This window comes from Amblyomma maculatum, chromosome 3 (genome assembly GCF_055883805.1).
Source record: "Amblyomma maculatum isolate TAMU_Amacu chromosome 3, ASM5588380v1, whole genome shotgun sequence".
In the NCBI taxonomy this organism is placed as follows: domain Eukaryota; kingdom Metazoa; phylum Arthropoda; class Arachnida; order Ixodida; family Ixodidae; genus Amblyomma; species Amblyomma maculatum.
The window spans coordinates 75515477-75533421 of record NC_139346.1 but is presented as its reverse complement, the minus strand read 5'-3'; the positions used below and the strand labels follow the sequence as shown (position 1 = coordinate 75533421).

At 44.2% G+C, this 17945-nt stretch overlaps 1 protein-coding gene across 1 annotated transcript in view; it reads left to right on the top strand.

Annotated features, from left to right (window-relative positions):
• LOC146195005 (sodium-dependent high-affinity dicarboxylate transporter 2-like) overlaps positions 1 to 17945 on the top strand; it is a 56390-nt gene that overhangs the window by 14555 nt on the left and 23890 nt on the right. The window contains exons 3-4 of the mRNA XM_084596697.1: positions 14016 to 14301; positions 17501 to 17549. Of these exons, the coding sequence (XP_084452823.1) occupies positions 14016 to 14301; positions 17501 to 17549 (335 nt within the window). The remainder of the gene's footprint in view (positions 1 to 14015; positions 14302 to 17500; positions 17550 to 17945) is intronic.

Sequence of the window (17945 nt, the reverse complement as noted above, 5' to 3'; positions counted from 1 at the left end):
TCACTGCGGGCTGGCACGCGACGCGAACACGCATCCACACAGGGTAAGTTTCGCCGCTGTGACGCTAGGTGGCGACTCTGCTCAAGGCCAATACTGATGGGTCGGTTCAATATCGCGTAGGGTGACCAGGAGCATGTGGCCCTCTGCGAGCCCAGCCTACTAGCTCGTTTTGTACAGCTGTGTCCAAGCTGGACACTGCGATATGTCTGTTAGTTGATAATTGCATGATGACGGGAACTCAGAGCACATGGAGAGGATATGGTGAAATTCTGCTTTGGGTGCTCGCGCCAGAGGGCAACGAATTTGGCGATTAAATTTTTTGGTCAAGGAAAAGAGCCGCTAGGAACGCATATATCGCGGTCCATGGATTCATCTGCATGTTCCATGTCTCGGGTATGCAAATAACGGCGATATATTGCAGGTGGTCCTATTGCGCTTGAGAACAAGGACCTAGGACAGCGTGAAGCCTATAGGCTTACAGTTCCTAACATGGCACGGCCCTTCCGGAAAACGAGAGGCAGTGGATTGGAGCTTCATAATGTCCTGCGATTTCCTTCTCTGGTGTGTTGCGTAAGGCAGTACGCTGAATGAGAGTGGGCGCAGAATACCGAGATATCTTTAAGCATACATGGTTCGGAATAATATACCGCATACCCAGAGTATCCAGAAATAACTGTGATAATTGAGTATGAAGCTTACTTAAGTTTTTGTGAATACCCCGACCTTCTAGATAAAAGGCCATCGAGCCTGGTCTCTCACGACGGCTAAATTATCCACTTTTCGTTTAAAAATCTTCGGTTTACCTTGAACCAGGTAAACCTTTCCAATGGCATGACAGGAGACGTGCCAGCAAAACAGGGCATACGGTCGAACTTCTCGTGAGCGCAGTTTACAGGTACAACAAAACAGTAGTTAGCATCTAAACGCGGCAAGCTAAATGCACACCAAGGCGTAAATAGAGTGATGCGAGATCAGGAAGGGCTTCGAGCTCAACATGAATCAGTTTTCCCGCATAGCAGCCACTCACGTCAAAGGCCTATTTCAGTCTTCGGAGATGCAGCTTTCATCTTCAGTCTTCAGCATGGTGGTATACTGTCCAGTCCGACGTGTAGCACTCCTAGTCCTAAAGGTGTGGCATTAGTAAACAGAGCTCGCTATTTTGTTTCAAGTGCAATGATGCCTTTCCTATCCAATAGATAATAAATTGGTTCACAGGAAGGGAAAGGCGCAGTAACTGTCACACTTGCTCTGTGGACACCCGAACCGCGCCGTAAGGGAAGGGAGGAAGGTGGGAATGAAAGTGGAAAGAGAGAAAGAGGAGCCGTAGTGGAGGGCTACGGAGTAATTTCGACCACCTGGGGATCTTTAACGCGCGCTGACATCGCACAGCACACGGACGCCACTTCGTTTCGCCTCCATCGAAACGCAGCCGCCGCGGTCGGGTTCGAACCCGGGAACTCCGGCACAGTAGTCGGGCGTCTTACCACTGCACCACCCCGGCGGGGCACCTATCCAATAGAGTAAACCGTTTTTAGAGCATCAGCGCTTGGGCTTACACGGCCATTAAAAATGATCTGTACACTCCGCCTCGGGCTCGTAACCCGCTCACGGCCATAAAGCATAGCACTTTATTTCGAGGTTGAGAAGGCTTCAGGCATCACACAGCGCCTAAATATACGGGTGTAATCCCCGCGGTGAGGAGAATGGAAGTCCCAGGGAAGCGATGGACGCAGCATGAACTTCGAGACGCATTGGAGCTTTCAAGTTGACTTAAGTGAAAATTACAAATACTTGCATTAAAATCGCATGAAGCAGTTTTTCGACAGTTTTTTGCGTCAATCGCTTTTATGGTGTATACCATATCTGTTGACTGAAGTGCATTCTCGTATCAGCATGGAATCATTAGTTTTACACACCTAGTATTCTGTGAATTTGTGTCTTGGTTGATAATGAAAACGGTATATATATATATATATATATATATATATATATATATATATATATATATATATATATATATATATATATATATATATATATATATATATATATATATATAATATCTTAACCCAAAAACCCAAATGAACTGAAATCTGTGTTCCTGTAATGTAGCGTCTTGTCATTTTTTGCCACCTTTGTATGTTATGAATATTCTTTACTCATACGCAAGCTGTACCTAATTCACTTTTCATGAATACATACTTTTGTGAATGCCTTCTTAAAAATGAACTGTCAACCAAAACCAAAGTTTATGTCGCTGTATATGTGCTCCTTTTTATTACAACATTGTTCTTTGCAGTGCATTTGCAGCGTTCAATGCTTCCTTGTCTGTTATTAGTACCCAATCTTCCTCTGACTTCGACACTTGTATTTACTTTTTTTTTGAAGGAAATGCTGTAAGCCCAAGCGCTGATGCTCTAAAAACGGTTTTCCTATCCAATAGAATAAACCGTTTTTAGAGCATCAGCGCTTGGGCTTACACCCTTATATTTAGGCGCTGTGTGATGCCTGAAGCCTTCTCAACCTCGAAATAAAGTGCTATGCTTTATGGCCGTGAGCGGGTTACGAGCCCGAGGCGGAGTGTACAGATCATTTTTAATGGCCACTGCATCAAACACTATGCCATCACCGCTGGCGAGCATACACATATTTATGTATAGGTCGTGAGCAAAAGTGGTATACAACACTCAGCCAGTGGCGGAGCTAGGGAAAACTGCATTGCTACTTCATCCCGCAACAGCTTTTAGGGATCGAAACAATCACGCCGGTACCCCATTTTATCCAGATGCATGTGTCACTGTCGCTGTCCCTATCAGTGTCACTAAACGGGATTGCCGTGCCGTTTTCCCGACCTCCGTCACCGACTGAGTGTTGTATACCACTTCTGCTTACGACTGTACTCGTTTCTCGCTCTGTGCATTCCATGTACTCGTCTTCATCAGCTTCCATTCGTACGCAATAAATTCAGGAGACGCTGATATCCCATTTCACTCTTAAGGAGCTCTAAGTGGCCCCAAAACTTTATTAATAATCTCTAAGCTCCCATGTTACCGATTTCCTCAGTCGTTGTCTGAACTCTGCTTGGCCTTTAGAACTCAACCCCAAACAAAAACCGAGGTGAAACACAAGGGACTAGCACTTAATTCTCGTTTGGCCTTATAACGTTAAAATTTTTGTCCACGGGAAACCACTACGCGCATATGCGTACAATGTGCGAAAGCTTCAATCTGGAAACCATTGAAATAGGAAGCAATAACGCGATCCGTTTACTTATACCCTCACCAGGGTCCGTGTTACTAGATTACATCATTTTCGAGTGTCGTAATCTACTCGACCTCGAGTCATCTGATTGATGGACACAGTAGAACCGGATGCCATCGCCACTTCCGGCGCTTCCACCAATCAGATGACTCTAGGTCTAGGGGATAGCGGCACTTTCTAATAAAATGCAAACTCGGAATACGGGCCCACTCTCCTTCATGACGAATCGTGCGGCCGTCGTGGGTGAGCCTGCGTGCAAACAGTGCTCTCGCCACCCATCTAGTTTCATCAATCAATCGTGGCGCAATTGCACGCACTTGCATTGTGGTAAAAGGGGTCAATCGGGAACCAAGAACGGCCGTTCGAGCCTCACACAATTACTCCTGCCCTCCTTTAACAAATTATAGTTCTGCGGTTGGCGATCTGCACGCCTAAAAGCATCCACACTGGTTTCGTTCAAAGTTTGGCTAAGAAAGTCTTGCCGAATGTTTCAGCCCAGCAGGGAAGTGCACCACGCCAATGGAAATGTACACATTCGAAGAACAGTGGGTAGCTGGCGATACAAGGAGTGTACCCCAGCACCATCCGAGTGCGATATGATTGGTCTGCCTCCAAGAGGAGGTTCGAGGGCTTCTCCGACGTATGATTCTCGGCACGCACCCTCGTATTAGAGGATCCGAATTAAAATGACACGTGATATGGTATTTCGCTCACTTTAAAGGAAGAGCGGGATTGATGCTGGGGGCAGCTGTCATACAGGATGGCCTGCGTTACTCAGGTTCCCTGTTTGCAAGAAAGAGGTTCAAAGATGTAAAATACCACAGCTGCCCCCGCCCCCCATATTAAGAAAAATAAAAAGAGTGAGAGGCAGTACCTGACAAGTTGAGAACTATAAGTCTTCGTAACCTCCCCCGGGTATCAACACATTAATCCACGCCGAGCTCAGAGGCTGCTTGCTATAGATGCACTTGTGGTTCGTATATGCACTTTTTCACGGCTTTATTATTTTTTCGCGCGTTGAAAGATGATCGTGAGAAGTGAACAACCATTTCAGCACGACAAACGTTTTCTGTGGCTATTACCCGTTTCATCGATAAGCTACATCTTTAATAAGCATTCCACATTGCGTAGACACCTCGTAATATACTAATTCCTCAATGCTCGCTGTTTATCAATGTCTCAGGAAGTACGAAATTCTCAATGATGACAGAGGAGCTGTCTTGCGCATCGATGTTTGGTTTCATGAGTTCTTTATTTTCAGACGTACCCTGATCAGCACCGATGCCGGCAATTCACAGTAAAGTAATTTTTTTTACCTGCGTAAGCACTCAGATAAGAGTTGGAACGGACAACAGCTCGGCTGGCTTGTATTAGAAGTTTGAACAGCGAGTTAAACGTAAAAATCTGCGCTAATAAGACCCCCTTTTTTTTGTTCTTCAACCACTCTGCATGCAACTTTTTTGAACTGCCGTACATAGTTGTCTCTATAGGCATAAGTCGGGACGGCGTTCAGGCGATGTCTGCCATTTGCTTCCGACGCCGCAGCCGCGCCTTCGTTACAGACTTAGTGCAGCCCTGCAGCCACCTCAAAAGTGAAAAGCATCCAACGGTCTGTCCGGCTGGAAGCGCAGAGGTGTATGCTGGATTTATTTGGGACAACTTATTTGGGGGGATCGGGAAGGAGATTCGGGAAGATGCAAAGGAAGCAACCGGGGGTAAAAGATGCCTTCGACGCTGACCGCGGTACCTATCATTATGTTGCTAGGCCGCACAAACGCTATAGGCCACATTGTATTGTCAAGCCATCAATAACGGAGCCGGCGTGCACCTCTTGATTTATGTCAGTTTTCGCCTGTTTTGTCGTTAGCATATGTGAGTTTGCGTTAGAGTGCCGAAAAAAATATTCCTGTTCAACATTGAGCAGAAATATATCGAGCGCAACTCTTTACGTGATTTTATTATCTGGTATAATGAGCCATCACATATTTCAGCCATGTAGGTGTGTACAGTAACAAGGCACACCCTGGGCTTCAATGGTAGGAGGCGGTTCCTTGGGATTCCATCGCTGTCGTTCAACAATCTCTCAAAGAAGACTGTGTTCAGATTAATAAAGCCGGCTTGCAAGGAGGCTGAGCAGAACCGTGAGCCTAATGTTAGCCAAAGCCAACTTTAATGGGGTGGCTTCTTGGGTCAACCTATAGCTGACCACTGGTTAAGCTGACTGCTACGCCGCTCAAGCCAGGAACGCACGCCTAATACTTGCGCTTCACTATTTAATATAGCTGTGCAGCTAGCACAGGACCTGCAGTGAGTATAGTCAGGTTGGTGGTGATGATGATGATAGCTGTGCCCAGTGTCTCTTTAAAAAACGTTTCACGCGAGCGTTTATACCCCTCGCCAGCGGCTAGGGCTTCTGTGATGTCTGAGCTTTGTTGAGTGCTAGCTTCGTACTACACCCCGTTGCCGCTTGCCCACCTCAGAGGTATTCCACCCGCAGCAGTGACATACTGGAAATTGGGAATGCCGGCATGTTTCGCGTGGATATTCCGCTGATAGGATAATCTTTTTTTTATTCAAACCGTGGTTTCTGCATGTGTACGTGGATGTAAGGCGCATCCTGGGAAGGAAGCAACCTTCGGCACTGTCGTATTGTCATCGTACTTCAAAGGCGGGCCCCAAGTTCCTCTCAAGTCTTAGCGCTATAGGTTTAAGGACCCATTCCGCAGAAAATCATCGTTTGTTTTCCTTGTGCGCGTTGTGAACGAAATACCACTGGCGCGGCTCTGGCAGGTTGTAGTTAGCAGGTGAGATGGGCAGAGACTGACTGATTGATCACGCGTTAACTTGCTGGCACAAGACCACATTATGCGACAGAGTTCGGAGCGGGCGTCACGCCTTAACGTGGTGGCACAAGACCACATTATATGACAGAGTTCGGAGCGGGCGTCAGCAGGGATAGCTCATTCGAGGTAGGGGGCTTAGATGGGGACTATGCATCTCGACTTAGACGCTCTACTCCTACAGGACAAGCAAAATGCTCATGTGCCATGGCTGAAGCGGGGCTTCATATCTATGTCGAATGTCATTTTGAAATGAGGTGGCAGCTTACGACTGCACCTTAATGTGAATGAGGTAGCAGAGGTATATCTTAGGTGAGTAATTAATAAACGTGATTAGTGAGGTCCATGAACGAGAAAGAAAATTTGCAAGGTCGTTCACAAACGGAAGACGTTAACGGTGACGTATAGAGCCTTGGAAGAGAAGTGTTCCCTTTATTTATTTTTTTTAGATGCCGCTTTTAACGGTCGCTCGTGAAGCACTACACGATTCGAAATGAGCAACTTAAAACTGAAATATCGTGACAATATTGATAACGCAGATTCCTCACTTCGGATATGTAGTCGCTCGTCGTTTTTATTGCCATATGAAATAAACTTGGGGATGAAATCGAGTTCAAGAGCTTTTTTTTTGCAGTTTGATGGGGTCAGGTGTTTAGGGTCTGTTATCAGGGGCGAGAGAGGCTTTGATGTCAGGCGAGAAAAAAAAACATTGTATGCATTTGCTTAAGCGATTTACTGGTCGGTTTGCCTGAAGCTTGGTATTCTGAAGAGCTACGATAAATAGTGGTTTACCATACAATGCTAATGGTTTCTCTGATGTCAACTCCCACTATAGGGGGTATTCACATGACGTCACAGTTGACGTCAGTATGCAGCCGACGCCATCTTTGCGTCCTGTTTTGACTAGTACTAGTACGGGGCGGCGGTTAGGCTAGCTCTTCGTGCACGTCCGTTTGCTCTGCCACTCTGCCTCATGCTAGCACCGTTGTTATGAAAAGCCAATCGGTATCATGCGTGACAGTTTGATTTAGCAGCAGAGTGGGCGCGATGCGGACAGAGACCTGTACGAAGCAAAACTTTGGTACCAACCCGTGGCAGTCGATATGCGCAACTGCACGGTAAGCGTCAGCCTGTGTCCACGCATGAATACGTGTGACATTCATGAATTCCTTGTCCTACAGACGAACTTCATCACAAGAAACCAATCGCAAGCCTACTGACCACTCGAAGAACGCAACTACGTTACAAGCTGCTGGGTTAAGAGTCGCGGTTGAAGCAGACGAACTCGCTCTTTGTGCAATTACGTGCGTGCCGTCCAACGTTTATACAAACTAAACCGCTGAGTTTTTATAGCCGATACTCTGCATAGAAATGGCGTTTAGTAGTCAGTATCTTTTATACAAAACTTGTTTGGTGTGCTTGCCTCAATCGATCAGAACAAGTCGGATGTTTGCATCGTCTGCGGCGGTAAGGAAGCAAAAGAAACCGCTGCCACACGCCACGGCGACAACAGCGATGACACCGGTAGCGCCACCTCGTTACCTTGCGGGCTCGAAATAACTTTTTGCAACAAAACTCTTGAAATACAGCGCAGTTTTGGCCAAGCTAAACTTGATTTATTAGAGATAAATAAGTTTATAAAGTTCTTCAAATCTTCTGCAAAACAACTCTGCCCGCCTACGCTCCTGCGCCGAATCTGCATGCGGTCTGCTTTGATTAGCAGCCGACACAGACGATGCGAACATCCGACTTCTTCTGATCGAATGAGGCAAGTACGGCAAACACAAAGTTTAGCGAGTCCTCTTTGAAGGAGTTTATTGCAACAAAACACGAGGATGTGTTGGCGGCGCGCTGAATGCATGCGCATGACTGCAAGCGATACATTGCCGCGCTGCTTTTTTACCGAAAATGTGTCTTCCGAGTGCGTGAAGAACAGTCGTGTACAGATAGTGACAAGAGCTGGCTGCTAGCGCACATCCGGAAGATTCCAGTCTAGCCCATTTTGACATACATTTCTCATATTATATGATAATTGTGCGGTTGTGCCGTGCCAGCCATATGTGGCGTCGCATCTCGGGGAAGTGTCTCGTTCGGGTAGGGTTGTTCGTGTGTACTTCCCGGAACCTTAAAATGCCGAGGTCTTTTGCGCAGCTCTTCAGCTTCCGTTGTTTACACTGTGCACGCGTCTGTTACAGTCTACGATAGCTCAAAAAACAATATATAACTGCGGGTGCCACTGCTTGTAGAACCGCACGACAGCACGTGATACGTACATTCGCCCTGTTCGTTCCGTCGACACAAAAATGGCTGACTGCGCCTCAAAACCCACAGTTCACCGCGCACAGCGCGTCAGTGAATAACCCCTATACTCCGCTGTCAAAGCGCGCACATGGATAGCGTACATCTTCTTGTATGCGCGTGCAACGGCATCCCGAATGCACATGGGCATGCAAAAATGTGGAGTGAACCAGCGTGGAATTAAAATGGCGACCGTGTTCTGGGAACCACTCATAGACGCACGGGTAGCATTCTCGCAATACTTTCTCCACACAAGACTTGACCTCCTTGGGATGGAGGTTTGCTGGTGCGCCGGTACGTATGCAATGTTTAGGAACAGGGGACAGAAAACACCTAGCGGAGAAACCCGTGTTTTGCAAGGCTCATAGGGCGTGGATGTGGTTAAACGTAGTTAATTAAGACCATTGCTATGGTTCTGCTAGTTTCCACGCATAGAAAACAATCCGAATGGATGCCATGCTTTCAGTGTAAGTATTCTATTGATAACATACCACTTTATTGCGACCAAAGCTGATCGAAACGATGGGAAAGGGGAGCGGGATTGCCAGTGCAACACAGGCGTACGGTAATTAGGCTCCTATTCGTGCAGAAAACAACACTACCGCTTCCTTGACGCCATAGCATGATAATTTTGCCTCTACATTACATCCCGCTAATAAGGTTAAGCCGGTAGGCGGAAATCGACAAATTTCAACTTCACGTCTTGCAATATTATCGATATTTCCTGAAGAGGCCTCGACACTTATACAGCTGTGGTTTCATACATCTCAGAATCTGTCGCCTTGGACATCGACCGTAGCGACCGTACTTTATCAACCCGTGAGCTGAAATTACGGCGTTTTCAGGATACCACTCCGGCGATCGCTTTCAAACCGGTCGACTCAGACCGATAATCGCTGTCTATTATTACAAAACAAATTTAAAATGGGCTTGTGCTGGAAGAATAGTCCCAGGTATTTATACGTATTTTATAATGTCTTCAAGGAAATATAAACTTTGGTACAAGATTTCACCCGTACAGTTGTTACCTAAGGTGACCTCCTTTATATTGATTCCCATTATACAGAAACGATCACACTTTTCTGGAATGCTCAAGCGATGTGCTGCAAGAAATATAGAGTGCTGTCTTATTGGCGGGGGTTCTCTAGGAGTAACGCTCAATTCTTATGGCTACTCGGTTTTGTTTGAGAGCCAGTTTTATCATGAAAATCTTTAAGCCCGTTTTAGAAATCCGCTGTTTACCACCCCACTGTAGTATTCGTCCGCTGTATACAAATGCGACTGCCTCTCTACGCATGCTAGGCAAGCTCACGTGGTCAAATCTAATCCTAAACTCTCTATTACAGAGTTCCTCGAAGCTGTAGTTAGTTAGAAAATGTCCTATGTGGCTGATTTATTCCGCACGTCTGTTCTTGCAGCTCGGCTTTATAATAGCAGTTGATACTAAGGGAAAAATAGAGTGCACCATTGTACTAGTGCTTAGCTACTGAAAATCGTGTCCAATGAGCTACCCATACTGATTAATGTGCCCCTCCGGTCACAATATAAAACCTATTAATTCGTATAAAGCCACCTTTTATTCTGAGTGGCTCAAGTGTATCACATTGATTCAAACGGCCCGTTTTCAAGAATAGCTACTACTGCGTTCTTGCAAAAAAATTTGCGTACAATAACTAGGACGTGCGCCATAAAGCCAAAGGTTAGATTAGCCCTTCGTTCTCTTTGTTAATCATGCTTCTTTCACAATTTTTTTCCTTTTTGTGGTCCTAACACAAGTCTCTTGCCCTGACTATAGGGGCTTATACTCAGTATTTAAGCAAATTCTGCAAAGTAATATACTGTCTAAGTCTGCTTTTTTTTTTCAATGCGGCAATTTTGCCTTTAGCCCGTACTAATCCTTGGAAGCAATATCCTAAGGTCCATTTATTTTCAGGACAGACTGGGTGACACAAGAGTATTTCATTTTTGGCCTTTAACTGCGTTTTTCTCGCGAGATTAAGGTCACGAATCTCTTTCTGTAAAATATTGCTGACCTTACTTTTTCTTTTTAGTTTATGTACCTGAAAACGACGTTAATTGTTGCGAATGGAACAGGCTCGGCTCGGTTTCTTCATCCTCTTTATATCAACCTTCGAGTAAATATAGCTACCTTTCTTATCAGACAATCATAATTAGCAGCACTGACAAAATTCTCGCAGTTCACATAGCCAGCTCCAAAAGTAGAAATAAAGATACCTAACTAATAATGTAAATAATAATGAACCTCTATCCAAAATGAAAATATCAGAAATAGTCAAGACGGCCAAAGCCTCATCGTACTTGTATGCCCGAATTTGGGAGAGAGTGGAACGTAACACTCAGGCCCCGCGTTATTGAACCAGAATTGAAAAACTGAGAGTCAACTCAGGCGGAAACTGAACCGGATGTACGCAATGTAACTATTCTGCGGAAACCCCGGCAATTTTTGTTTACCCTTTAAATAAGTAAACAATTATGTTAAACTACTCGGCTTTTAGAACATTAGCTGCAGACCTAACATTCGGAACGCAACTCTTTGAGCACCTGCTTCTTTGAAGCAAGACCAATAAGTGGTTTCCTTCTTTTTTTTTCGCATTATTGGCTGCCTTATCGTTTCGGCAACGATGGGCCAGCAACGTGCATTCGCACGCTCATGAGGCATGAGGTCGAGATGCAAATACCTACAACCGGCATATTTCCCTGTCTATTCCCCGCAGACACAGTCACACTGCAGCCGGACTTGCTCATTCGTTGCAATCTTCAGGGAGCAAAAAAGGAGTCTGCAAGTGCCCCGTCATGTGCTTGTTCTTCATATTCGGTAGAAAAAGATCACGTGATATAAATCTTACAGAAAGCAATTTATTGAGAGGAACATTTGCGTGTTGCACTTGGAATCTGCAGGCAATATTTGTAGGGCAGAGTGATTAGACATAATGACAAAGCAAGTGATTTTTTTTAAATAGGGAGAGAATCATGCATCATATTCAATTTCCGTCCAAAGTGTTGCTATTTTTTCGAACCCTGGCTAAGTTTACGCGAGGCAACCTGTATAAGGCATTTTTTTCTGGTACGACCGTAACAAACAAATAAGTACAAGAATGGAAACCATTATCATAAAACTGGAACGCCCGGGAACTATATAAGTTTAAAGTATTAGCACGCAAGAACTCCACAGCAAATCACGGGAATCTTCGTACGGTGAAAATCAAGCAATATTATTTTTTTCGTATTTAGCGGAATGCTTTACGAGGTGATCGTATTACCTCTGGAGTTTTGTGCCTTATGTTTAGATGAAAAGCATTTCAGCTTACCCGGAGCACGTTGGTGCATATTAGTCAGAATTCTGCTTGCCGCAACGAGTGCAACGACAAGACCACATATAAGATATCTTTTTGAAATCCAGTTTAAGATAGACTCCTAAAACTGTTTTCAAGGCACTTTGGGCCACTAAAGTTCAATGAGGCGAAATACTGTTTGAAATGCCACTGATTCCTGCATTACTGCGTCTCCTCCTTTTGTATGCTGTGTAGTTTCGGCATTTGAGGAGGCGCTAAATGAAGAGGTACAGCATAAACGCCTGGATGGGACGCCCGGCGGGGTCAGCTTCGTATATGCGTGAATCACCTGGTGTGTCATTGGTCATGACCGAATATGGCGTCATGATGACGTCAGTTCCGGTTGTTGTACGAAACCGGACGTCCAGTGATGAACCAATCGCGTCACCAGTTGATGACGTCACAATTTCGCGGTAACCTACCGAATCTTGCGAAGAACTGTGACAATTGTCATGGACGGACACTTATGAGCCTATTAAAGTTTCGTCTTTGAAGATAGTCCAGTGTGCATAATCAACGCTTCCATACTATGGTACACTATAGCTCACGGCATATTTAATTGTTAATATATATATATATATATATATATATATATATATATATATATATATATATATATATATATATATATATATATATATATATATATATATATACAGGGATTTTAAGCAGCATCGCTATCGGGCCAAGATATTCACTAACCTTAGTGCTGTACAGGAACCGGGATCCCTTTCGATACATGCAATATCAAACAGCAATATCAACATCAAACAGCGCCCGTCCTGTTTGTTCTTCACCTCCGTCCACGTCTGTAGCGCTGTTTTTCCATCATGTCACCATACCAACTCGCCCAGATGTCTCTTCCATCAAACAGTCATCCAGTGCAAATTTCGTTAAATGATAACTGAATTGTAAAAATTTATTTTTACCTACATTTGTACGGATATTGTGGTTCGCGAGACGAACCAATGCTTTTACAGAAGCATTCTGGCGTTCTGAAGGTGACTCATGCAATTCTAGAATTGTTTCCAACGGCACAGTACAGTTATAAGTTTATATGCTCAAAAAGGCGAGCCTGTGCAGTGTCAGCTACATGCATGGGAATAAGGATAAAATTTATTTTATTTTGTATATATAGAGACATGCTTAGGACAGGCCCCCGGCTAAAAGTTGAGAAAGAAGGCTGGAATGTTTATTAGTTTTAAGAAATGAATTTATGCAATGATGGCGGATTACAGATGAGTTCACAATTGAAACTGCCAAACAGCACAGTACGATAAAAACAGAACGCGCAGCATTGTAATAATCAAAATTGAAGACACTATGTTTCTATAATACATTTTGAGCTCAGGTTTGGTGGTTATATAGAATAAACTGATCAGATACATCACAGTTCAGAATATCGTTTGTAAAGGAACTGAGCGTTTGCCATAATTTGTTCTGTTGCTTGGGTGGTACCGTTTATATGTGGATATGGATTTGGATATAGTTTTTATCTTAGTTTAACTTTATGATGCAGGATTGAAAGGTTCTACATTAGTGAGCAAAATTCAAACTTGTGTAATGATGTGTAAATTCAAATTTGTGTATTGGGTTCTATCTGAACTTGTGAATTGGTCTCAATGAAACGGAATTAAAATACATACAAATAAATCCAAGGCCAGAAACAAACAGGTGCGTGTACCACAATTTGTATCGCTCGGGGACTCATCCATTGATATAGATGACAAACATAAAATTCTTGGTGTAACATTTTCTACTCACACGACGTGGACGCGTTACATTGAATTCATTTCCAAATCACCTTGATCAGACACTGGAGCGCTTTCGCGGCGTCGCCATTTTCACCATCCTACTGACGGCGTTCGTATGATAGCTCAACAACAAACAACTACAAAAGCAATAATTCTTCATATAAGCTCAAATACAGTTTACAGCGTTGCAAAGAGACTACTGCATTCAAGAAAATATCAGAAAACATTACCGCAATGAAACAATCCAAATACAACTTCGAAACAAACCAGATGATTCTTTTTAAAAATATCATGTTTAATCGTTCGAAACGATACTTTCCAATGCAATGCGCTGAAAATGTTCGCGTGCTATTATTTCTGTGGAAGCTACACATTTTGCGCCTGAACCTATCCAGAGCTCCCTACTAAAGCGGTACTATCAGCTAATGACCTCGCTTTACGTAATCCGAGACTGGAACAACCAGAGATTTCTCAAATGATCGCCCGCACACCTGTCTTCTCGGTCTCAGGACTCGGTGGTGACGCTCATCTGTTCCTCGGCGTTTGCCGCCACCCTAGACCGTAGCCGGCTGCTGCGACGTGCCTCTCTGGTGCTCCTATCGGGTGCTGGCCTGGTTCACAGGCCACTGCTGCTCACTGTCCTGGTGGGCGCGACGAGTGTGCTGCTCGCATCTGTGGCTAGGCGGACGCTGGCCGTCACCATCATGTCGGCGGCGGCGAGGGCACTGATCCTCGAGCTACAGCGGGCGTCAGTGCTCAAGTACACGCGCCCAATAGTGCCTCCCTTGCCTGGAGGCAAGTGGATACCGTCTTGTCTGTTCTAAAAGGGCTGCGGAAAATCATTCATATCTCCATTGTCTCTCGTCTAAATCCATTTGCTTCTCACAGTATGTTTCGCCTCAGTTTTTCCCTTCCTTGTTCGATTGATCGTTCCTTCGTTCGATAGATGTGATGAGCTTTGTATACCATAAGCGACAGTATACCTAACAATATTTTTACAACGCTATAAAAAGCGACGTAAATTTCAATATACAGAGCAGTAGCTATGCATGTTTACAAGTTATGCATTTTCAGCTCTCCAGACGACCTCTGGGTGCGACCTATGCAGCGCTTTTAAGTTCAGTATCGCAGTGTAGCATTAAATTCCCAATGCTGTTTGATATGCCAGGCCACAGTATCCACAGCATCCACAGTATCCATCCCGCCGGGGTGGCGCAGTGGTTACGGAGCTCGACTACTGGTCCCAAGGACGCGGGATTGAATACTAGCTTCGGCGACCGCTTTTCGGTGGAGGCGAAAAGCAAGGCGGACGTGTGCTGTACGATGTCAGTGCACGTTGAAGAACCTCAGGTAGTCCAAATTTCCGGAGTCCTCCACTACGGCGTCTCTCATAGCCTGAGTCGCATTGGGACGTTAAACCCCACAAACCAAGCCAAACCAAACGTCAGGATTGAGCCCTGCGGGCTATATACGGGGTGCATACTGTATGAGAGTAATTAGAGCAACATTGATTTTAGAGTACTCGATGAGCTCTGTGGGCTATATATGGGGTGCATACTCTATGAAAGTAATTAGAGCAATATTGCTTTCAAAATACTCGACTCGTTTTCAAAAGGTTCTTGAACATATCTCAAAACTTTTACCACAATTAGTGTTTATTAAATGTTGTGAGTATAATTTGTGGTTTTCGTGCATAAAATAAGCGAGTGATCTGCACACACCGTTCAATTTTTCCTAGCATCGGTGACTGCATAATTTGAAAAAAACAAGAGTGGTCGGGGGGGGGGGGGGGAGGCCTTGTCAGCATTGGAATGGGAAGGATATCACAAGGCTCTCAACTCCTTCGTTTCTAAAATGCGTATGCGCCGCAGATTTGACTGATCTGAGCACAATTTCAATAAGCGTAAAATCTGTAGATATGTCATTTCAATATGCTTAAAGTAAGTAGCTTTGTGCAACCTGATAAAACACGTCATACAGCCTCGTGTATAGGGCTAGTAAAACAACGAAAACACCTAATAACATTGCTGTGATGTGATATGAACCACACCAATGTCAAGTTTACACCTATGTTCTTCCTACAGTGCGCTATAGCATATGTTCATCTTATTACGAATGAAAAAGAATAAAAACCAAACGCACCCCACTTTGAGATAAGACACTTCATGTCTAATTCCCTCTTACGGATTCTATTTCATACGTAAACAAACGGATAAATAAGCTCACAATCAACCTCGTTCAGACCAAACAGCACAATTATAACGAATGCGATCACCAATGATAAACTTATGAAGAGGATAATTGTCCATGAGATGATCGTTAGGATTGGCTGTGATGCATAATCCACCTGCACCGTAGGGCTTGAAATATGCATTTTCATTACGTCCATCTCGTCTGCAGTGTAATGTCTATTACAAACGTAAAATTACATTTCCAGATAGTGTCACACTTCTAATGAACGTCCAAAATAGGGGTTGCCGGGGGTGGCAGTATCTTGTGTGTCGAGGCGCTTGAAAACAACAGATCCTGTTCGTTTTCCGAATTCACCAAGTAATCTTTTCTTGGCAATTTGTTTTGGCTAACCATTGTATTTGTGTAAATGTATGGTCTGGTCTAATCCATTTTATGCGTTTGCACTGTAACACCCTTTGACTAGGTTTCCTGTTCATTACAAATCTACCTCTTACTCAGTTTGCCTTGCCTTTTTTAGAAAACAGTTTTAAATTAGCACCGCAAATTTGTTGCAGCCTTACTTTGTTTAGAGTTGTTCTTGTGCATATATATTTTTTGTGCTTCTGATTCTGTTTGCATGTTGCATGGCTTCCAGACGCTATACTTTTGAACTTTTCTTCCACTCATCGATTTAATGTCTTTAATCTACTAAGGATGAACGAAAGTGGTAAAGGAAGCACGAAGTCACGAAAAAGTGCTTTCATCTGCATAGATGTAATTTGACGAAGATTTGTGACGATAGAACACGGTAGCTTTACAGAGATACCAGTTCGACATCCTACCAAAAAGCGTTCTTTCATATTAACGAAGAAGTTAAGCATACTTCGCACAACGTACAAGATACTTCGCGGAGTAGGCCTTAAATCTATCTAGTTCTTAAACAGGAAGCACTACGCCGCATTATGGAGACGCACGCCCGCAATAATGCACTTCTTCCAAGCACACACACTAAACGATGGCAATTTTAGCTTGTAATATGCAACAATGCTTATGGGGCGAAATCAATATGGTCACGTAGTCTTAACGGTATTCCGGTAGCTAAGAAAGCAGCGAAAGTCTAGCAAAATAGCTTCTGATTGGGCTAATCTGCAGCTCAATATGATTTGAAAGTCATCCCTTTAAAGCTAACCTGGTCTGATTATACTGCTGGTACACTTTTTTTCTGAGGAAGGGGGAGGGGGAAGGAGGGGAGAGCGCAAGGATGCGACAACGCATGCATGAGCTTAGCCAGCCGAAAGAGATATCTATCCTGCCCCGCCTTGTTGTTAGACTAATCGACTTCTACGCTACGTCAGGAAAACTTCTTGGTGGCTTCGTCGGAGCGGACTCTAATCACTCTGGGCTTTGTAACTTCTCGCTAGCAAAGCAGCAAACATACTCTATGGTATGGTATGGTATCTGAATACGATGCAGCACCAACTAGCCCCTCAAGCTGCTATTTTGAGATACTCTATGGTCGTCGATAGGATCTCTGGTAGTGCCTCCAGCAGAATCGTAGTGATAAATCCGCGGACGGGTGACTTTGTTCACCAGTAAACAAACAGTACCATGATTTGCGGCAATTCTGCAAGCGTGACAGAAACATCATCTGCCTGTGACTGCGCTATTGATGTCCGAATTAAGAGTTGTTATAAATGCCTCGATAGGGCATGTTTAAGCTTAGCACCGTGTTTAATCTCCTCTTCGCAAACTGCCCATGTCAAATAAATTGTGCATTTTACACTTGGACTCATTTTAAATGCACTTTTCCGTCACCTTTCAGAGGAAGCCAGGCCGGAGAGAGAAGATCCAGAAATGCGGCTGCAGATCGCGTATGTATGCAGTGTGCTTTCGAAACACGCCGCGTACTACATAAGCGTGCTCAACACGGGGAGAAATGCATATGCACCGCAATCATCACGCGAATGTTTGTTCCCTTAGCCAAAGCTTGCTTCCTGCGCTTGAGATGCAATTATGCATGTTCCAGAAACAGTTCAAAATATTTTGAAAGAACTCGTTTCTTTTTTTATTTTTTGCGCGGATACCATCAGATGCTGCATGCTATTGAACATCCAAGATTTTTGCCTGAATTGGGAACGTATGACGTACCCGATGGATTTTCAAAAGCCGTCAAAAACTAGTCATTGCGAGGAAAAGAAGCATCCTGCAAGCCTCAACTTGTGGCTTCCGCATGGAAATGAAAGCTCATCGGTCGCTACGAACAATTT